At 30.1% G+C, this 24,257-nt stretch overlaps 1 protein-coding gene across 1 annotated transcript in view; it reads right to left on the bottom strand.

The window, feature by feature from the left end:
- The window catches only part of LOC142322724 (beta-3 adrenergic receptor-like), a 36,374-nt gene extending 12,588 nt beyond the window's left edge, over positions 1-23,786 (bottom strand). Inside the window, exons 1-5 of the mRNA XM_075361799.1 lie at positions 23,765-23,786; positions 21,174-21,282; positions 14,776-14,990; positions 12,192-12,366; positions 4,616-5,117 (exon numbers count right to left, since the gene is read on the bottom strand). Coding sequence (XP_075217914.1) covers positions 4,616-5,117; positions 12,192-12,366; positions 14,776-14,990; positions 21,174-21,282; positions 23,765-23,786 — 1,023 coding nt within the window. The remainder of the gene's footprint in view (positions 1-4,615; positions 5,118-12,191; positions 12,367-14,775; positions 14,991-21,173; positions 21,283-23,764) is intronic.
- Between the last annotated feature and the right edge of the window lie 471 nt (positions 23,787-24,257).

The following is a 24,257-nucleotide window of genomic DNA, read 5'->3' as shown; positions in this document are numbered from 1 at the left end:
CTGGAGAGGGTAGTTGTCACTTTGTAGACTTGAATGGCATAATACCAAACAGCATATATGCAGGAGCAACGCCTGGTGCGATGTTTCTTCAGGAATCAACGATACTCGAAGACAGTAAGGTCACAACTAATGGTACAAGATACACAGTCATCTATGACTCCAGTTGCGGGGATAAGGAAATGGCGTCACACGTACTTAAGGCACTAAGAAGAGTAGTGGGTAACTCTGAGTCTACAGTTTTCGTGATACCAAATGGCCCTCCAGGCATTTTGATTAGGAAAATAGTAATATATATTTTAAGGAAGGGGAAGACCTTACCAAGGATGGTCCTCCCCAATCCAAGTGACAATGCGAGACCAAGATCCAGATCGGCGTCTGTAAGGCGAGGAACCCCACCGGTCGCCGAGAGTAAAACCATTGTTGTACAAGCACAAGGGAAAACATATGCTGATCTATTAAAAACTATGAAAGAGAAAGTTAAAGTAGAGGAGGCTGGAGAAATTCTTTCTATAAGAAAGGGTAGAGATGAACAGCTAGAAGTTAGGGTAAGTGGAGTACAGAAGGCAGGGGAGTTTTCTGCAATGCTGAAGGATAGAGCAGGGGATCTTCAGGTCGATATACGTAACAAAGGAAACCATAGAACAGTTGTACACATTAAGGACATGCTTGGAGATACTACGGAAGGTGAGCTAAAAGAGGCAATTGAGAAGGTCCTAGGAACGGGTGAGAGATTTCAAATAACATCTATGAGAGACGCATACGGTAGTACCAAAAATGCTACAGTAATTACTACTCAACGCAGCGCAACAAAGTTAATAACAGCAAGACTGAGAGTAGGCTGGGTTTGCTGTAGGGCATATATCCGCATCGAAAACGAAAAATGTTACCGGTGCTGGAGCATGGGGCACGGTAGAAGAGAATGCAGGGGCCCTGACCGCACCAACTTATGTTTCAACTGTGGTAATACGGGGCATTTCATTAAAGACTGTAGGCAAGCAATGAAGTGTCTCGATTGCAGAAGTACAGAACACAGAACCGGGAGTGTGTGCTGCAATAAACATAATGATTAATGTATTATTAAGTAATAATAATAGAAGCCTACTATCAATAGGAAATAGCCACAAGATACAATGTCGACTTTCTGGTGTCTACGGAGTTTAATGTGTATTCGGCTGCCAGAGGTCAATGGATACCCGACAGGAATGGGGCTGTGGCCATCAGAAGAATATTCGATAGAGTGGATTATAACTTGTACAGCAGAGAAGACGGAATAATAGCTATTGAATTAGGTGACACGATTATTGTGGGTACATACATCAGCCCCAATTGCACTATAGAGTTTTATCAAAACCAGATATTTAACCTACAGCAGATCATGACCAGATCGCGGAAAAGAGTGGTAGTGCTTGGAGATTTTAATTGTAAAACTACTGTAGCGGGTGCCAAATTCTACAAATGCTAGAGGTAGAATTCTCGAGGACTTGTTGGAGGTTACGGGTGCGTGCTGTATAAATGATGGGGGCTCCTACATACAGCGCAAGAGGTCACCAATCAACAATAGACCTGGTAATTGTGGATAGTAGGTTTAGAGCAGATACCGTCGAGTTTGCTGTCCTTACCGAAGAAACTGGTAGTGATCACAAGGCCGTATTGGTTAACATCAGAGATTGTCCAAGGTGGGTAAGGCATGATAATATTATATCTAGATTAATGGATTTCCAGATACACCGGGTGTCAAATAATGCGGCAAATAGGATTAGGAACTGTGAAAACATAGAACCGGAGAAATTTCAAGAAATAATCAAAGAGGAAATTGCTAACATACCGCAGTCCGGTAATAGATATCATCCGGTGTACTGGTGGACCAGAGAAATCGAAGACCAAAGGAAAATCATGCAGCGTCACAAAAGAACTGCTCAGAGGTTGCGAGCAAGGAATAGTAACGATGAAGAAAGTCGACGTGCTGCCCAAGACTATAGACAGGCCAGGAAAAAGCTTAACTTTCTCATTAAGCAATCTAAGAGGAATAAATGGCAAGAGCTCTGTAACAAACTTGACACTGACCCTTGGGGTAAAGCTTTTAAGATAATTACCAAAAGGCTAGGTAGACAGGTGCCAACGTTGAGTAAGGAGGAAGCGGAACGACAAGTTAGGATTCTTTTCCCTAGACCTGAAAATCTGAATAGGGAAACAATTGTTTGTGAAGGTGGCAGATTCACAGAACAAGAGGTAATGGAGGCCATTAAAAAGTTGAAAAACCGGAAAAGTCCAGGGCCGGATGGCATACCTGCGGCCATCATCAAGACTATAGCAGGAATAATACCCTGGGAAATTGTGGATCTGGCTAGTTATGGTCTACAGAACTGTAATTTTCCTGGCTGCTGGAAAGCAGCCAGGACGGTTTTTATACCCAAGGCGGGGGTAAATAATGGATATAGGCCGATTACTCTTATTAATAATATGGGAAAGGTGGTTGAGAGGCTGATAGAAGGCAGGCTTAGGGCAGAGCTTGAGGAAAAGGGCTGTCTACATCCACAACAATATGGATTCAGAAAAGGCCGATCTACCATAAATGCCTTAGAGAAAGTTAAAAATTGGGCTTTAAATAGCAGGAGCGGTACCTGGAGGACCAGGAAAATTCCCCTAGTGATAATGCTGGACATTAGGAACGGGTTCGGATCAGTACCCTGGTCATCTATAATTGATGCATTGCATGAGATGGAAATAAGCGAATATCTAATAAATCAAGTTAATCACTATCTACATCAAAGGTTTCTTGAGATCAAAACTTTGGAAGGTAAGGCAGTTTTCCAGATGTTTGGTGGCGTTCCTCAAGGTTCTTGCTGGGCCCAACCTTGTGGAACATTTTTTATGACGCAGTCTTCAGACTGAATTATCCTGAAGGAGTTACTGCAATTGGCTATGCTGATGACATAGCAATCCTCGTTGAGGATAGGGATGTAGATAACTTAGAACGCAAAGCCAATCTGGCATTAGGAATTATAGATGAATGGTTACAAAGAAGCCAACTACAGATAGCCCCAGGGAAGTCCAGTTGTATTGCCCTTTCCGGCAGAAGACCTATTAGAGGTATAAATTTGAATATCAGAGGAGAGCCAATTATGCAAGTCAATGAGGCAAAATATCTGAGAGTTATACTCGATAGAAATTTGAGATTTAGCAGACACATCGATATGATATGTAGTAGGGTCACTCCAATGGTCAAAGTTCTGAGAGGACTCTTCCAGAACCATGGAACACCAAAAATAGAAACTAGGAAATTAATAACTGCTGCAACAACATCAATGATATTATATGCGGCCCCGGTTTGGGGACATACAATTAGTATTAAACGGAATAAAGGAAAATTGAGAAGCGCGCATAGACTTGCACTGTTGAGGGTGGCCGCTAGTTACAGTACGGTGTCCTATGACGCGCTTTGCGTAATAACAGAGGTTCTACCAATAGACCTGCCGATTAAAAGCAGGATGCTTAGATATGAGGGACTACCACAAAACGAGATAGCGGCTCAATTGGAGCAAGAATGGCAGTTGGAATGGTCACGCTCAAGAGTCGGGGATTGGACTAGAAGACTAATCCCTGATATAGGTAGGTGGTATGGAAGTAGACGCGGAAACGTTGACTTCTATATGACACAGTTATTATCGGGGCATGGATCTTTCGGGCAGTACCTAGCCAGAATTGGAAAAAGGGACACACCACAATGTGTTTATTGAGAGGAAACAGATAATGCGGAGCACACTATATTTGTATGTCCTAGATGGGCTGAAAACAGGAGGGTAATTATAACAAATCGATTAACACCGGATAATCTAATTAATTGGATGGTACAAAATCAAGAGAACTGGGACTGGTTCAGAAGGTTTGCTGGAGAGATCCTGGGAACTAAGGAAGAAGAGGGCGGTAGACTGTGATTAAGTTAAGTAGGGAAGGGTGGACAGTCTCTCCGTGGAGGGCCCGTATGCCCTGGTATGCGGGTTCCTGCGAAGGGGGAGAACTCCAGGGGAGATGGGAATAAAAGAAAAGAACGAGTCCCGGCCGGCGGTGTGTCTCCCTGTGGGCGTCTAGGCGCTTTGTGGGGTGGGTACCGTCGGTTAGAGGCATAGGCGTAAAGACCGAGACCCGGTTCCCTGCGGAGGGGCTGGGGGAACGGCATCGCCGGACCTTGGCCCTAACGCGGGGAATTAGAGGCAGGCAAAAAATAAAAATAAAACAAAAGATCCAAGACCGGGGGGGCCAACCTGCCGTGCCGGATGTAAAGCCGGTGGGTGGGGGACGCCCCCTTTGAGTAGAAGGACACTCTCCCCGACTGAGTATACTTAAATGGATATCCGGTCGGGGAGAGTAGGGAAAAAAAAAATAATAAATAAATAAAAGTTACATAAAATTTAATAGGACATGATATGTAATATTTTTTACATTTATGCTGTATAGTTTCTTCAACAGTAAAAAATTTTCTGGCCATTTTTCCAGCAGTAACATTTAATAAATTCCTCAGTTAAGATAAATTCATAAGTCCTCCTCCTAAAAAATTAACTTGCAAACACGTAAATGGTTTTGCAGGTACAATAATTGTGTAAAGTTTTTTACTTACAGGATTGTATGTTGCGACAAAATCAGCCGGTGGAAGGTCAGAATGTGAATGAGGACATTCAGTAGTTGACATTTGGAAGCTCTGAACAGACATACTATCACAATGTGATGATGGCTGATGTTTCAGTAGCGGTGGAACAGACGAATGTGGAGGAAGACTTGAAGGGCATGGAGTGCCAACACGCCACCAACATACAACACGACTGGCTTCTTTTCTTACAGATTCATTACGAAATACATAAACAAATGGATTAAGTGATGATGCAGAAAGTGCGCACAGTCCGACTAATGAATTCGGTAATGATACTCTTCCCCATGTTTGACTAGTTGATGATACAAAAAATGGGGTCCAACAAAATAAGTATGATACAATAACCATAACTGCTGTTTTTACTGCACGACCTTCTTCTCTAAATAGTAATGCAGAGAATGTTGCATTTGATGTACGGCGTGAAACTTCAAGATCACCTGAAACGCTATGGCGACGTGTTCTTAAACTGTTCCTGTAAATTAACAAAGTTGGAAACACAACACTTAAGAAATACTAGAAAATAAATAATTTTATCATGTCAGTTAAATTCCAAATTCTTTTATTAAATATTCTGTTATTATTTATTAAAATTATCTTAAAAAATGTTATGATCCATCAGTAGGAACGTTTTATAATAAACGTTCCATTTAGTGACAATTGGATAAGGCAATGATATTGAAAACCGATTTGCAATGAATGAAGTAGAATAACCCTTTTTTTGGAATATTTATTTTGATAATGTTAATTAAACTTTCTTAATAATTATTTTTAATTATATTATTAGTTAATTTTAAAATAATATTTAAAAGAGAATCTATTTTTCTTATATTGAAATTCAAATTTTTATTACAATAATAATATTATTTTTAAATGTTCTATATTTTAACATTTTAGTTTAATTACTGTAATGATTAATTTAAGTGAGAAAATATTTTCCGATCTTATAAATTTAACTAATTTATTCTATATAAAAAGCTACTGAAATTTTTTTAATCATCCAAAATTACAATTAAAAGAGGTTATTCACGAATTAAATTTTTTTAACAGAAAAACATGTATTTCTAAACTATAAATGCATGAATATAACAAAAATTAAGCTTTTAAATTCTTTGTGTTTTTAATATTTTTATTCAAACTTATTTTTAAATTCTGCTAAACAGTAATCAGTACACTAAAAACTGGGTACTTTTCAAGAAATTCCCCGCAGCCGATCTGTAGTTAGTCAGTTGTCATTATCAGTCATTATAGTCATATAGTCATTTAGTTGTTAGATGGCGCCACTGAAAGGATAAAATAAATAAATAAATGGTACATATTTTTTCTTTTTAAATACATACATTGTACTATAATATCATTAAAATAATAAAATGATACAGTAATAATAAAACAGTAAAATAAAGCACAGTATTTTTTGAGTGTAGTAATTTACTGTATAACTTAACAAGAACTTAACCTGTATTTCTGCATTAAATGTGAGCTCAATTTATGCGTTTCCATTATATGCGGAAATTTTCCGAACGTAACAACATCGTAAATTGAAGGTGCACTGTAAAATAAATTTATATAAAAAACTAAATAAGTATATATATATATATATATATATATATATATATATATATATGCATAAAAAAGTATAAATATAATCGAACCAAACTTAACCTACGCTTAGATTATATGTATTTATTATATAGAATTAGATTGTAACTTTATTTATTTATTTTTTCCTCTTTCAGTGGTATCATCTAACAACTAACTGACTAACTACAGATCAGCTGCGGGCGTCTTCTAGAAAACTGTCGAAAACTGTTTCACTGACAAAACAGCAAAATTTAACCATTAATTTTGAATAAAAATATTAAAATCATAAATAATATTAATTACACATATATTTGAAAATTTGATCTTTTGTATACTTAGATTGATTTTGTCAGATATTCCAAAAAGGATAAATAAATATTTTATTTTCTTATTGTGCAAATTTAGATATATTCATCACTTTCTACTAATGAGATATTATTATTCAAGTATTTTATTTCTTTTCGTATCTTTTAACTAATTTAATTTTATGAAAAAAAATTACATTGAATTTTTTGATACAATATTAAAACAAAGGATAAATTTTGATAAATGTGTATTATCTCAGAAATTTTATGTTTATTGATTTTTGAAATTAAAAAATGTTCACCTGATAATAACCATTATTCAACTGGACCCTTTAACTGCAATAGGCCCTTTAAAAATAGCTGTGTGATATTTAGCTGACTTTAAAACCTTTGAATGTAATCAAAAACAGATATTACAATCTGAAATCTCATTGAAAAAGGCATTTAAAAAAATAAGGTTGAATTTTCAGTGAACCAACCCCACAGTGCTCTATATACTAAATAGAGAAACAACCAGATGTGGCAATAGAAGAGGTAATCAAATCAATATATATATGATAAAAGTATTTATGTATATGTATATTGGTTATTTCAAAGGGATCTTTAGAATGAAATGTTGAACATAACTTTATAGTTTACAATAAAATCCATTGTTAAAAGTTTGTATGTATTCATATGTTATAGTAAACATTTTAATGATTATTAAAAGTTTATTAATAAGGATGAGCTTCCAATAAACTATACCTAATATCATAGAGAGACAGTTTCTAACTAAGATCTGTCTTTATTTTCAAATTTAGTTTTTTAAAGATTTATGATTGATACACTGTTTTTACAAAGAAATGTTGTAGGAAATGATATTAAAAGATGCAAGGGTTTTTTTTTTAATTGCAATAAGATATTATCATAGTTGCTTAGTCTAAAATTATTATTAATAATATAAACTTATTCTAAAAACTTATTTATTTATCCTCCGCCTTGATGACTGGTACATGAAATACTACATATTCCAGAATAACAATTAATAAACCAGCTTGGGGCGAAAATGAAAACTAATATTACTTTAACATCATGAACACAAGTATTTTTTGCAAGATTCCTAGACTGAATTTCTCAAAAACTGTTTTAATAAAGTTTTGATATCTTTATAATGTTTCTTCATGCATATTTTGCCAGTAACAACAATAGCTTTAAAAAAATTATGTATTGTTTCTGTGTATTTCTTGTAAGACTAATCTCAAAATGACCACCTTGTAAACAATTTATCTAACTATGAGTAATGTTCAAAATGTTAATTTTTGTCTGGAATACTAAATATCAGTGTATGTTTTTAGCAACTACTGGAAAATTTTATAACTACTTGAAAAATTAGCAACAATGTCATCCACTGCCATTTCTGAAGTATTTTTCTGAGAAACTTCATATTGCAATAATTTTATATTTTTACTAATAAAACAATCACAGATGGTATATACAAATACATTCAGTAATATATAAATAAATAAATATATATATATACATATATATATATATATATATATATATATGAATGTAATGTTCAGGATCAGACTTTGTAACTTTTCTCCAAAATAACAACTTTAACAAACGTCAGACTGAGCCTCCACAAGGTGCACCTGGATATATTTGGAAAAAATAGAAGGAGAACTGAATCTAAACAAACTTCACAGTTTTATTTATCATCAGCCCACACCTCGCTATCACCTTACAAGATCCCATCTAGAGTTGTAACTTGGGATCTAGTCCCATCACAGGTGGTCCCTTGACAGTCAATCATGAAAGATCTTTTAAGGAATACTTCACTGGCTTAACAAAACAACTCCAGAATTCAGAGAAGGCAGCATTTGGACACGGTGGGCTGCCATTTAGAAGATAACATGCAATCAGAAGCAATGGAATGCCCAACATTACACACACAAACAAGAAAAATATAAAGTCCACAATCAAACCAGAGTTATCTCCTACATTTCCACACACAATGTGAACTCGCTCATGCAGACTGGTAAACTAAAAATAATAACTGGCCTAATGGACCAACACAAAATTCTCATCATGAGTCTGCATGAAATAAGATACACCAACCACAGGATGCCATGAATTCTCAAAGATATAGACTCTACAAAGGTATACATGGGAAAATAATGACGAAAAATGTCCCACAGTTTCAAGTAGGCTTTTTAGTCAGCCTCAAAATAATAAACTCCATACAAGAATTAAAGTCACAAATCCTCAAGAATCTTAACACTCACCCTAAAAGTATCTAATAAAATCTACACTATAATAAAAATAACTCTCCATAAAATGATAAAGAAACAGAAACATTCTGGGATTTATTCGACCTGACTATAAATAAAATCCCTAAAAACCGTGTTAAACAATTAATTGGATACTTCAATGCTCAACTAGGCAGAGAAAGAAGATACTGCAATATAATCGGAAAGTGGCCTGCCCAAAAGAAAACAAACAAAAACAAGCAAAGACTTCTGCTTCTCTGCAGAAACCACAACCTAATCTTGAAATCCAGATATTTCAAGAGGAAACCTCAAAAACTTAAAACCTGGAAACAGAAAAACTACACTAAAGGAGAATGGCAACTATACCACATCTCCATGGACAAATACCATGAAGATGTACAATGTAAAAGTCCTTTGAGGACTAAACACAGGCTGAGGCCACTATGTAGTCAAGATTAAAATTAAATTTACTCCCCAAAGAAAGCAACAAAACCAAGCTCCTAAAACTCAAAGAAAATGGATCCCTACCCAACTAATCAAAAATGATAATTACCAAAAAAGTGCAACCGAAAAAATAACTATCATGGATAAACTTGAAGATCTTGTCAACAACCTTAAACAAAATGCAGAAAATTAGCTCCAATAAAATCCTGTAAAAAACATCAATGGTGGAACAGCGAATGTGACACAACAGTAGAGAAAACACATCAAACATGGCTATTTCATCAGGCTCATAAATCAGAAACATCCTTCCAAAATCTAGTAAAATGAAGAAAAGAAACCACCTGAACCCAAAGGAGAATAAAAAGTCAACACCATAAAGACACAATGAAGTCAATAGAAGAATAATTCAATTAAACACAGTCAAGAGACTACTTCAAACCATCAAGAATCAGCTCCAAAAATCCCCAACCCTATTAATAAAGATTGAAAATGGTAAACTAGCCCATAACAATAAAGACAAAACAAAAATCCTAGGTAAATATTTCAACAAACTCCTAAATTGCGAAGAATTGACAGCACACATAATCTTCAACACCAACACCTCAATAACAACACCAGCAGAAAACATCAACCCTCCCACAATAAAAGAAGTCTATCAAGCCCTGGGTGAGATGAAGAATTACAAAGCAGCGGGAGAAAATCAGACTGGTACAGATCTGGAAAAATGCAGGAAAAACAGCAAAAATTGCACTTTATCAACAGCTTGTCAATATCTGGATCCAAGAAGAATTACCAGAACACTGGATGACAGCCCTCATCCATCCGCTATATAAAAAATGGAATAAAACAGACCCTAACAATTACAGGGGAATCTCACTACTAGACACAACATACAAAATTCTTTCAAGAATCATCCTCAACAGGATTGGTTACAACTCAAGAAAAAACTAGGAGAATTCCAGGGAGGTTTTTATACCCTGGAGGAGCTGTCCAGATCAGATCATGAGTTTCAAGTTTATAATGGATTACAACAGGAAAAGAAATGGAGAACATGGATAAAATGGAGAAATGGTGATAACATTTGTAGATTTCAAGAAAGCTTATGACAGTACCCACAGATAATCCCTACTAAAAATTTTAAGACACCGCATACTACATACTGAATTAATAAACATAATAAAACTGACCCTCATAAACACTAAATTGAAGGTAAAATTCAGAGGAAAGCTCTCGGAACCATTTGAGATCAAAAGAGGACTGTGCCAAGGCAATAGGCTATCACTGCTGTTATTCAATTGTGCTCTAGAAATGGTAATTAGGGAATGGCTCAAAAACTCTCCCCCAAAAGGAAAAATAGGCCAAAAATCAAAACAAACTGTCTTGATTTCACTGACAACTTGGCACTACTAGCAAATGACATTGATAAAGCTAAATCACAGTTATTAGAACTTCATAACATTATAAATAAAATTGGCTTCAAAATATCATTGGAAAAGACAGAAATTATGCCCCAAAATCCCACACGATTAAAAGAAGTAAATATAAACAGTAATAAAATCAAAATAGTAGCCCAATTTAAATACCACGGAGAAATAATAACAAACAACCTAAACAAAAAATCTCAATCCAAATAAGAAGAAACAAACTAGCTGAAGCTCAAAAATTAACCTGGTACACTTACAATATAAAATGTCTATCAATGAATGCAAAAATGAGACACTTCAACAAAGTTATAAAACCAGAAGCCACTTATGTAGTAGAAATACTCTTCCACCTAAATGAACAGTTGACAGACTCCAGACAATCAGAACAAGAATTGGAAGAACCTGCATGAATAAAAAGTACCAGAAAGAACGGTAGTGGTGGATTGTGCCCAACAAAGTTGTGTACAAAGAGTTCGAAACCATCAGTAATACCATGTATAAGAGGAGACTAGGATTCTTTGGATGAATCATGAGGATGTAAGATTCAAGTATTCTGAAACAGGTAGTATAGTACAATCTTAGCTTGAAAAACACCAATAAAGGATGTAGGTGGATCAGAGAAAGAAAAGAGGATCTGAAGAATATTGGCCTTACACCAGAAGACACCACAGATAAGATAAAATTAAATAAGAAAATCAAGAACTAAAACACTTGTTTCACACTCACAAGAAAAAAAAACTCACAACATGAGCATTTTCAACACTAGAAAGGGTACAAAGATCGGAACGTATGCAAAAGTACTGGGAGGACCACAAGGCCCAAACAGTCCTATTGAAGAGACTTGGATAATGGACTGACTAAAGTAATCCAATGTGGTCATAAAAGATAATAATAATAAATTTATATTTACTATTTTAAGGCACTTTTGTATTTCTATTTTACAGGTAAGAGTTAAATGTTAAATTTCTATCACAGAAATTATATATAAAAACCTACCTTTAAATACCTAGTCAGGTTAATAGAGTAGGTAATAATAATTGCAGAAACTGTTTTTGAACGAAAATCAAACTTCATTCATACAAAATCATACAAAAATCAAACTTCTTCATATAAGAAAATAAATGTAGTTTCCTTCACATTATTATTACCTTCTCAGCTTAAACAAATAACTATCATTAAATGGCTACTATAAGCTGTTACTCTAAGAACTCAATTACTATTTAATGGCATCAATATTTTATGAATTCATAAGAATTTTTAGAAATACGTGTTCAGATAAATTTTTTTATCAATATATCTGTCCTGGATTGTGCTTTTTGGGCTATTTGAACTTCAAATATATACAGAAATACATACCATATGTAAAGGTATTATATATCTATCATACATTATTGAAGATATGAATAGTAATAAAAAAAAACATACGCAACAGACTAATGCATTTTTCATAACATTTGATAAATTCAATTCAAATCAGTTTTTCTCATAAAATTAAAATACCTAATAAACAGGTAGATGCAAAAATAAATTAATAACTACTTACCTATGAGCTGCAGCATACATTCTTGCATAAATTAGCACAAGAGCAATGAGTGGAAATGTAAAACCAATGAAAAGAAGTATGAGTGAATGAGACAACCAGAATATTGCATTTTCACATGGCATTAATAAATGTGGTGAAGCAAGTGCCACTGATAAACTCCATACTAATGCAATCACTAAGAAACAAAAATAAAAAAACAAAACATTATATTACACAATGAAATACATCAATCTTATGTTTTAATGACATAAAATGTGATTTTAATAATCAGAAGTAAACTTAGAGTTTAAATTGAATTTAAAAAGATTTCACTAATTTCATACTAAAGAGGTTAATTCAGTCAGAGTAAAAAAGAACAGGCCTTTTGTGAAGAGCTGGAAATGTAATAAATATATATATTTAATATTATATACATAGAACACCAAAACATCAAAAGTAATTTGATAAGTTAAACTTCCCATATTAAATTCCAAGAATCAATTTTTGTAGCATCCTGCATCTTCTGTTAGTATTAAATTCTATAATTATATTATAATATAATCCTTTTAGAAAATTTATTTTAATTCTATTTTAGATTGTTTTTTGTTTTGAAATTCTGAAGTAGTATTATGAATGTATATGTAAATTTTGCTGTCCCATACTATAACTTATCTAATTACTGTGTTTTGGTGGTTTATATTTCATATAATGTTAAATTTTATTAACAAAGCGATTTCATAATTTCAAAGCGATTTTATTAACAAAGTCATTAACATACTGATGTTAATGACTAAATATACATATAAAACCATTATCAATAGATAATGAGATATGTATATCATCTCTTGGAGTTCCCTCAAAAAGAATCATTGTTTGGTGTCTATAAATATAAACAATGTTGACTGAAATTTAATCAATTTTAATCTATATAAGTGTTTATATATTTATGAATGTGCAACATTTCTAAAATAAATTCATTGATAGTTAGAAAGCAGAGGTTTGGTATAATTTTTTCCAGTATGATATCTACAAAAAATAATAAAACGTTCTGAATTAATAATCCCCAAGGGGTAAATTTAAATAAAACTGAAAAGGGGTGCTAAGAGTAAAAGATCCTGAAGAATTGAAACCTGGTATATTTGCTCCCTGCAGGGAGTAAGTTAAACCCACCAGGTTTGTCTAGGGGTGAACTTGTCATTGCAAATCAACTGATTTTGAAGTCGGGAGTTCTAAAGTTCAAATCCTATTAAAGGTAGTTACTTTTATATGGATTTGAATACTAGATCATGGATACCGGTGATCTTTGGTGGTTGTGTTTCAATTAACCACACATCTCAGGAATGGTCGAACTGAGGCTGTACAAGACTACACTTCACTTACACTCATACATATCATCCTCATTCATTCTCTGAAGTAATACCTTATGGTGGTTCTGGAGGGTATACAGAAAGAGAAGAGAGAGTGAGTAAGCTAACCCCAATGAAGGGAGTTTTTCACTTATTCATAAGGGGATAAGCAGGGGAGTTCAAACTAATTTTAGAAAAACAATATTTCTTACTCCAACAGAAATGATCAGTTTGTTAAGAATATTTTTAACTCTTAATACTTTTAATATTGTTAATATTTTTCTCTGTCAAGAATATTTACTCCAAAACCCAATAATATTTTCTCTGTGTTTAGTAATTTTCCTAATGTGATTAAAACTGTATTCCTTGATTTCTGTACAATATTTTTGTACAAATTTTGTGAGAAGCTTGAAGTTTAGCACAGATGATGATAACTCCCATGTATTCTATAAACCATATCTCATGTTTTCCCATTAAGGTATACCTGAAAGTATAAAGCTGAAAAGAGTGGATTTCATAGATTCTATTCATTTTATAATCCAGTTCTGATTGAAGTTAAAATTGAATTGCTTGGAATATTACTAAATATATGATATTCCAAGAATAAACTTGTCAAAATACAACTTGCAGTCTAAGCAATTCAAAAAAACTGCAACTGCTCTAATGAATTGCAAAAAGTATACTATGATAATGAAAATAAGAAAAATTTAGTAGTTACATTAGATTTAAGTTTCAGGAGTAGTGTGAAAAGTTTATGTTTGTTTACAACCCTACAGTGAAGTCTAGGATGTAGCTCTTCTTATGTAGAAAATAAAAGATGGTTGAATCTCTTCTGACAACATGAAATGCAACAATGAAGTGAAAAGAAATTCAGAAATTTTTAAACACCTATGGATGAATTCATCATAAAGATTTTCAGATACAAAGCTGCAATAACAATGAGTAAAAATGTATACACAATTAAATTTTTTTTAGGGGTTTTTTCTGGGTGAATAATGCTTTCTCGTTATCATCACCCGAACGCAACATAAAATTTATACAGAAAATCAAACTTTCATAATTAAAAAAAAAAATTACTGAAGTTTAATATAATTCAAGTATTTACATATATTGAAATTAAATAAAATAATTACATTTCACTTACCCATCTAATAATAATAGTTGTATCACTACATCACTATATTTAAGGTTTATAAAAAATGACGTAAAAAAAATTATAAAAAAAACTAAATTAGTTTACTGAATGAGGAATACGTTACCTGCAAGACTCCGTCTACGAGTTACTGTCATAGCGTAGTGTAAAGGGCTAAGTACAGCACTATAACGATCAATAGCAATTGCAACTATGGAAAACACAGAGGAAGTGGCTACTAGGGTACTGAAACCAGCAGATAATAGTGGTAAATGAGACATTAGAACTGGAGCCAATACAACTGACGATAAAAGATCTGCAAAAACTAGACTTCCAACAAATCTGTAAAAAAAACATTCAGTAAAAATTTCTGCCGTGTAATAAATAAAAAACAGTTTACAATAATTTATAACAGTTAATTATTTTAACTTTGCTAATATGTATGTCAAAGAGGTAAATAAGATATTAGTATAGCAAAATAAGTGAAAGTGAGAACACAAATTATCAGAATTTCTGCAAATTTCTCTGTTCATTAATGGTAATGAACAGAGAAATTTTATTACAGTTTATTGTGTCCTTATAATGAAATATTCATAAAGAATGATTCAGGAATAACTTTTATGTACGTTTTAGATAAGAAATATGAAAATTATTTTTATTTAACATATTTGTTTCAGTATATTTTTTATATGATATTATTTTAATATAAAATAAATTATCTACATAATAATGAAACAGGTTAAATGGATCATTCAACTAAGGATACTTTCTCTGAATTCTTAATATAAATACTTAAAACAATATATAAATGGAGAAGCATGGTTGAAAATTTGAAATTGCAAATTTTTAGTTGCTTCGATTGCAGTATTGTTAACTAGTTAAGGCACAGACTAGTTTTATTAAATTGTTAATAATATAGCATTATCTATGAAAAAAAATAAGTGATAAACAGACATTTTTATTATTTTATGTGTTATTAATTTGTTTTTTATTTTAGGTTAATGCAAGAATGTAGTAAAACACACTATCTTTTCTTATAAATTGTATCATATAAAATAATTTACTGAATAAAAAAACTTCTTAAAAAACGAATCTGACTTAAAATATCAATTGATAAAAAGTAAAAATAATAATATTTTCTTCTTTTTTAAACCTTGACTTTCTGAAAAAGTCAGTATCTAATTAACTGTTGTCATTTAGTTTTTATTTGGCACCAAAATCAAAAATTAAGATTTAAAGGAGAATTGGATGAATATAATTTTATTATTTCACTGATATTAGAATAAATTTACTTTAATTTTATGTGATAAATTTAATTATTTAATTTTATCTTTATTTATAATACGAATAAGCTTAAAAAAAAAAACACTGTCTGCATGAACAAAAAAGCTGTTTGTTAGCAAGAAATATAAAAGTGAGAAACCTGTATTTTGATAAAAGTAAGAAATGAATGTGCAGAGATAACGTAATGAAACTATTATTACTAAACATGAGCAAATCTTTCTGGATTATGGAAATACATATTATTGTTTTTATTCTCCAATTTTCTTGAAGTTTCACTTGATAATAATTTGAATATCTGAATGACAACAGACTATGTATTATTATGTTAAAATAATCCATTGCTATGCAAAGATTAAAAAGATTAAATTTTTTTAAATATTCAAATTGTTTATATAGAGCAGGACATTTTTTATTTAAAAAATCTGGTGCTAAGTTATCTGAAGGAAATTTATTATACAATAAAAAAAAATCATTAAAATTGATGCTTTTGGTAACACTTTTTAAATTTTGATTTGCCAGCAGACACCAAATTAAGAGTTAATAACTCCATTAATAACTTAGTTATTTTTAGTTTGATGCTTAACCTATAAAATTCAAAATTCACATACGATAGAAAAAGTAATTTTTTTTTGTATTTAGCATACATTTTTTTTATAACTGGTCTCATTTTTTTAAAAGTTCATTTTATTTTGATTTTAAATGTAGTCCACTAGAGTGGTTTAGTGGTTAACTTGTCAGCACAAATCAGTTATTTAACATCTGATTAGAATAGTCTAAGGTTCTCAAGTTCAAATCCTAGTAAAAGTTAGTTGCTTTTGTATGGATTTGAATATTAGACAGTGGATACCGATGTATTTTGGTGGTTGGGGTTAAATTAACCACACATCTCAGGAATGGTCGGCCTGAGTCTGTACAAGACTACGCCTCATTTACATGTCATATATATCATATTCATCTCATTGAGCCATGGGGGGGGGGTTTGCTTATTGTTTACTATTTGAACAGATTGTAATGTACTCATTAGAAATAAAATTAAAAAAACAGTTTTAATACATAAATAAAATACTGCCATATTGAAAACAAGTCATTTTTAGGAATACTGCACCAAGAAACCTGCATCTTGATAAAAATAAAAGAAGGGATTCAGAGAAACAATACAGACACTACTACTGAGCATGAGATAAGGCTGTTCGGAGTGCAGAAATATGTATTTTTTTTTACTTTAAGTTTTCCAACTTATTTTCATGAATTTCTATTTAAAAATAGTAATGAATTTCATAAAGACATAAGCTAAATGTAAGTAAGTTTTAACAACTCAACACTTAAGTAATCATATGACAAAAAATGAAAAAACATTTTTTAATAATTCATACATGAAAAGTAAATTTTCTTTTAAGAAATTGTCCATTTGAGGTATCAGGAAAATTTACAACAGGACTCAAAAAGGAACTTGCTTTAAAACTTACATAAAAAAATTTAATGTTACAAGTTGGGTAAGAATATCTGGGCAGAAGTTAAAAAAAAGAGACATTTTGATTTAACTGAGAGCTTTTTATTTTTTTTAAAGTTGTTTAAAATTAAGGAAAGTAAATAATAAGAAAGGTATTGTTAATCCCAGAAAGAAGAATTTAATTTTTTTGATAATCAGCTGTTTCTTAGTAATTCTTTAGTATATTAAAAATATGTTTCATTCAATAATTTACACTTAAAATGAAGTTTGTTTATTATTTATTAATTACCTTTGAATGAATTAATAAAATAAATACATTCTCTAATGTGTCAGTATATATAATATGAATATATAGCTTTATTTACAAATCAAACATAAGCAAAAAAATAAATAAAAAATCTTATATATTAAAATAAGAAAACCATAATTATTAATGATTAAAAAGTAAGTATTTTTTATAAATAAAATTTTATGTATTTATAGTTTTTTTTAATCTATTAAAATATTTATTTTTTCATATTTCTTCAATAAGTATTATGTCTAAAAAGCAAAAATCGTCACAAAAAGAAATAATAACAGTTCTTAAACCAAAAACAGAAAGATCTAATGATACTAACGAAAACAAAGTAAATCGTTCTCCAAAATTAACTATAGGTTATTATGTGTTAAATTTATTAGATATTCAAAAAAATATTATAAAAGAAAATTATTTAAAAAACGATAAAAAATTATTCATGATATCAAAATATCAAAATAAATTTAATTTCATTTCTTCAATTGATAACAGTGAAAATGATTCAAAATCATTAATGGATGTTTTTGATTCTACGGCAGAAGTTAATGATGTTGCAGATATATGTAAAGAATATCATTTAATAACAAAAGTTGAATTACCAAATCAACAGTTGACAACTGTACCAAATGATGTATGGAAATTAAATAATAAATTTGGTAATACTGAAGAAAAACAAATAAAAGTACTGAATAATATTTATATTAATAATAAAAAAAATAATATGCATCCAGTAAAGGTTTTAGATTTAAGCTGTAATTATTTAAAACAAATATCAAGTGAAATAAAAAACTTGTATATGTTACAAATATTAAATCTAAGTAATAATCAATTAACATCATTACCAAATGAGCTAACTGAACTTAATGAACTGGAAGAAATACATTTAAGTTATAATTTGTTTCAATCTTTACCAAAAATACTATATAAATTACATAATTTAAAATTATTATTTATTAAGTGTAATTATATATCAACAATTGAGAAAGAATTCAAGTACTTAAATCAATTACAAATATTAGACATTTCACAAAATACTTTATATTCTTGGCCATATCCAGTGTTGAATTCAAAAACAATTGTCGAATTAAATTTAAATAATAATAAAATATCTTTAATACCAGATCAAATACACAATATGAAAAATCTGAAATATTTAATACTAAAACATAATCATATAAGACGTTTACCAAAAATGCATAAAATGACCAGTTTGGAAATAATTGAATTAAGTAACAATTCTATTCAAAATTTCCCAGATTTTTATGGTTCAATACATTTACGAGAAATATGGTTAAACAACAATCAGATACAAAGAATGGATGCAAATTGTTTAATTGGTACAACAACACATATATTATCATTGTCATCGAACAAATTAATTGAAATTAATGGACATTTGTCATTAATTGATACACTAAGATATTTAGATATATCAAACAATGAATTAAAAACAATTCCATATGATTTTAGTAAATTAAGTTATGTAAAATCACTCAAATTAAATGGTAACTCTTTTAGTGATCAAAATATTTTGAAATATAATGAAATGGGTTTACAATATTTAATTGAATATTTATGTCATTTAGACACTGAAAAAAATAACTGCATTCCAGATGGTCCTCGTTACACACTTCTAGATTATTATGATCCAAAAGAAATTGTACGAACTGATAATTTAAATCAATGTCTTCGGTTAACTACAGATAATACAGGGCATTTACCAAATTGGATGTTTAAAAGAGCTGAATATGACGAAGTATTAAAGTTAGATTTATCAAAAAACCAGCATGTACAATTACCATCACAATTATGGAAAACATCACCATATTTAGAAGAATTATATATAAAATATAATTTATTAATAAAGTTACCAATGTTTATAGGACATTTTGTAAAATTACGAATATTAGATCTTTATTCGAATAACTTAAGTAATTTACCTCAAGAACTTATTTATTGTACTGAACTATATTATCTAAATATATCAAATAATAAATTTACTGAAATGCCATCAGTTATTTATAACATGAAAAGATTAAAAATACTATTTGCAAGTAAAAACAAAATTAAAGAAATCAACTTTGAGTTGTTAAGAAAATTTAAAAAGTTTGATATTTCTAAAAATTGTATACAAAATTTTATTTTAACTAATAAATTTTAAACTGAAAATTAAAAAAAAAAATTGTGTTATGTTCATTGGATTCTGTAATCTTAATATTCTGATTGTTGTGGTACACATTTGTAAGTAACACTTGATTTCAAATGCAATATGTGAATGAGTTGCAGGTCAACATTTTTTAAGCTAAATGCTACAATACCAGTTTAGAAACTATTACAATACCAGTAAACTGGTATTTACAATACCAGTTTGTTTAAGAACTATTATCTCATAATAACAGAATTTGTTTAGACTGTTTTTATTGATAAATTTATATTTTTCAACCAAAAATTCAACTAAATTTTTGACGAAATTGTAATATTTTTACAAATCTGACTTTAATGGCAGATAGAACATTTTATGGAAACAGTTGACATCATCTAACTGAACATAATTATGATAAATTAACACTACTACGTTTATAATTTAGTACTGTCGCGTCAAATAAATTATCATTTTCTATCATGCAATCTGATTTTATTTGTACACCAATTAAATGGTGTACAAATAATGACTGTACAAAGACTGTGTGACCCACAACAGGTAACATTTTGGTGTGCATTGAAGATTATTTTTTTAGGTTGTGTAACACAAAGGTAAAACATTCTTTTATTGTAAACAAAAAAAGGGTAGCCAAGGTAAAGATGTACAAGTAATTGATAATTCAAATAAAATATTTGATGATCTGAATGGAAATGTTTACTTATATTGATGGCAGTCCACAATTAAAGGTTGAAATCAGGATAGCAATTCTCTAGATTAATCAGTATCCCTGCCCACACTTAATAATGCAAAAAAGAGTAAAACAGTTTTCCATTATTTTCTTCAGTAAGCCATACATTCTTTTAACTCATGTCATGCTAATTGAATGAAAATGATGTTCAATCTTACAAGTGAATTCTTCACTCTGCTCCACATAGTGAATGAAGTTTAGCAAATAATATTTGTTTGTATGTTTAATATGTTTAAGTGGGTAACGTATTATGTTCTGTATATATAATGCATTCTTTACAACATTCCACTTTTGTACTGGGGAATGAATAATCTTGAGTAAGAATAAATAAAACTTATGAGCATAACACTGAATATCATCTGTTTATATTCAGTGACACATGAACGTGGAATATATAAATGGTGCAATAATGCTACTTACACATTCTACGTTCTTGATTTTTTATTAATAGATCAAAAATGTATAAATAAACCTTAATTATCAAAGTTAAAAAGTTAAGTTTTAATAAAGTTAAATAAGTTATGTGATTAGGATATAAATCTTAAAATATTAAGATAACATTATAAATTTTTGTTACAACTAAAATATTTTTATAAAGCACTCACCTATTTGAAGGGGATCGAAGAGCAGGGCAGCGGTAAAAGACAACAAGAACTAAAGCATTTGATGCTAAACCAGAGGCAGCCAGCAGTGTCATGCACACATCCACAACTGCTACAAAAAACAAAAAAATGTAAAAGTTTAATTAGAATATATGTAGTGATTGAACATTTAAAAGGTTAGTTTGAATCACAACTTTTATAATAATAAGTAAAACATATAGTAGTAATAAAATATTGGAGCAAGTGATGTGAAATCCTTAGATTAAAAAATAAACATCAACAATTGTCTTCAGTAGTTTATCTGTCTTTTTAAATTGGTTTACAGTTACTTAAAAATTACAGATAACTCAAATATTTCACTTCCTTTTTTTAAAAAAAATACTAAACACTATACTTTTTAAACAAACATCTTCCAGATTCCCATGATTTTTTATTACAAGAAATTTCTTACCTGAATACAAAAAGTAAAAATAAAAATAAAAATACAATAAGTAAAATAAACTTTGTTTAAAATAAAAAAACGTAAATAAAAATAAATTTGAACCTTATGGAATATATACTGATTTCAGTATTTAAAATAAGATTTATTATTATTACTTCTCCTGGTTGGGTACTACTAATGTAATCATTGAAATAAGAACTACTCCTTTGCTATTAACTGCAATACTCATCTATAAACGCATTTCATAATTTTTTAATTTTATTCAAAATTGAAGTTTTCCTTATTAAAGAAATTTCTAATTATTACTCATTAAACAATTTCTCTTTCCATTAAAATCTATTTTATGATAAGAATTAATTGTCAAACATTTAGAACCGAAATGTATTTGAAATTCTGTTCCTGTTTTTATTCAAAGAGAAGATTGGCAATAATCAGAACAGAGAACAGAGAACAGTCCTAACTTATTCAATGAACAAGTTCAACAAATTACCTTAAGTTATAAGTTATACAAATTACTCAATTATTAAGTTATAATTGAGATTACAAAATAATCACGAACACTTTCAAAATATAATAAAACAAAGTAATTTAAGTTAACAAATTTATCAGATAAAGTTTGTAATTTAAATTGATAAGGAAAATGTTAAGTAACTTAAAATAAAATAGATTAGCAAATCTTTACTTGGAATTGTGAAAATTATTTAATGAGTAGTAAAAATAATTGTTTATTTATTAAATAAGATTAGTTTCTGAAGATTTAATTTTAAATAAAACAGACTCATCAATAATTTTACTAAATGTTTTATCTATCTGGTTGTAAAAACAAGACATTTTTTAATGTATGAGAGTGCAAAGCAATAATTCATTATATTGCTTGTTCTCAGATTTAACAAAAAGATAATTGTAATGCTAAAAAGTGAGAGGATTAACACAGTCAATTTTACATATTATTTATAAAATATTTTGCCTAATTTATCGAAGTAAACTACAATTAAACTAGGAAGAAAAATTCAAGAATTATGTATAAAATAAAAATATAAAACTAGATATATATTTAAATTGTTAAACACAATTACACATTATAAAGTTTAGCTACTAATGATAGTTGACTGAGATAGACATCTAGTGCATGTAATTCAATTTTCTTGTTAGTTCTTGAACCTTTCTTTGAGAAATTCTATTCAATAAGCATTTAGTACAGTCATTCTTTTAAATAGAATACCAAGTGGAAGGTTACAAAGATCATTTTCATAAAAAAATATGAACAAATGAGGTGATTTAAAAAAGCTAGTGTTAATCTTGGAATGTAGGACAAAGAATCAAAGCTACATATTTCTCATTTGGGGTTATTGAAAAAGCATTTATTTCAAATTCCTTTTCTTATACAGGAACAAGCTTGTTATATCCTGTCTGTAAACTCAGAAGTCTGTAACTCGTCGTTGCTTTCTTCTTGAACCACTGAATATTAAACCATAATACTACTTACTTGAGCATGTATGAGTCAGCAATTTTAGAATCCCTCACACAATTTATAAGTCATGAAACTATGTGAAATGTTAATTCAATTGCAAGAATATTAATTATTGGTTTTCCTGAGGCTTTACATTAATCTATCTAAAACTGGCCATTCTCTCTTAACATGAAAATGTGTGATCTTTTCAGTAAAGTCACAGAGCTGTACCTTACATAATTCACAGTGAATTTCAGCTGCACTAAAAACTTTTGTATTGAGAAATTGATAGATTTAATTTCATTTGACAATTGATGTGACTGTATACTTCTACTAATATAGTTGTCCACCATTATAGAAAAACAAAGATCACACAACTGATTAAATAGTTGACACCTACCTAATTAACCAGTCCAAGCTACTAGTCATGTTTGATCTGATTCACTATAACCATGTTTCTTATGACTGATATTTTATGATAATGCATATTTTATGAGAAAAAAGACATAATTCTGACATAACTCATTAGTCAATAGAATGTTTACAGTTGTTGGTAATCGGTTTAGACCAACAACCTATTACCATATTTGATATGTTCATATATTTGCTTCAACAAGAATATTAATTTTATTTGAACCCAAAATTGTAAATAAACATAAGGAAATTAATACTGGATCACTATAAATATAATCTGGTTCTTACCATCAGCTGTACCACTGCTCATGCTGTTCCCCCGTCACCTGCTAAGATTTGGTTCGCCATATGGTCTGAAAAAAAAATATTAGATAAGTTATATGCAAAGTTAATCTCAATAATTTAATTCTTTCATCATTACTGCTATTTTATTTCAAATTTTCTCTTTTAAAGAAAGTAATAACATTTTAAAAAAGGTATATATGATCACTTTAATTGCCATGATCAAATGAATTGTAGAATAAAATGGATTATTGTTTATTTTGAAAAACAAAGAACAGTAAAATCCTATTTTTATTAAAATCTGTAAACAAATACTTTTAGTGTAAAGTAAAATATTGAATTCAAATTACACAAAACAATACTGTTAATATATGCAAACGTGTACAATAATGAGACGATTAGAATTAAAATTAGTATCAGTTTCAATACAGAAGTGGGTGCTATGATGGTTATAAGAAGGTGCCACAGACAGAACAGAAATGGCTGGTTTCAGTCTCCA

The sequence above is a fragment of the Lycorma delicatula genome, chromosome 4 (genome assembly GCF_047948215.1).
Source record: "Lycorma delicatula isolate Av1 chromosome 4, ASM4794821v1, whole genome shotgun sequence".
Taxonomy (NCBI): domain Eukaryota; kingdom Metazoa; phylum Arthropoda; class Insecta; order Hemiptera; family Fulgoridae; genus Lycorma; species Lycorma delicatula.
Note: the sequence above shows the minus strand (reverse complement) of the source record. Positions and strands in the feature narration are given on the sequence as shown.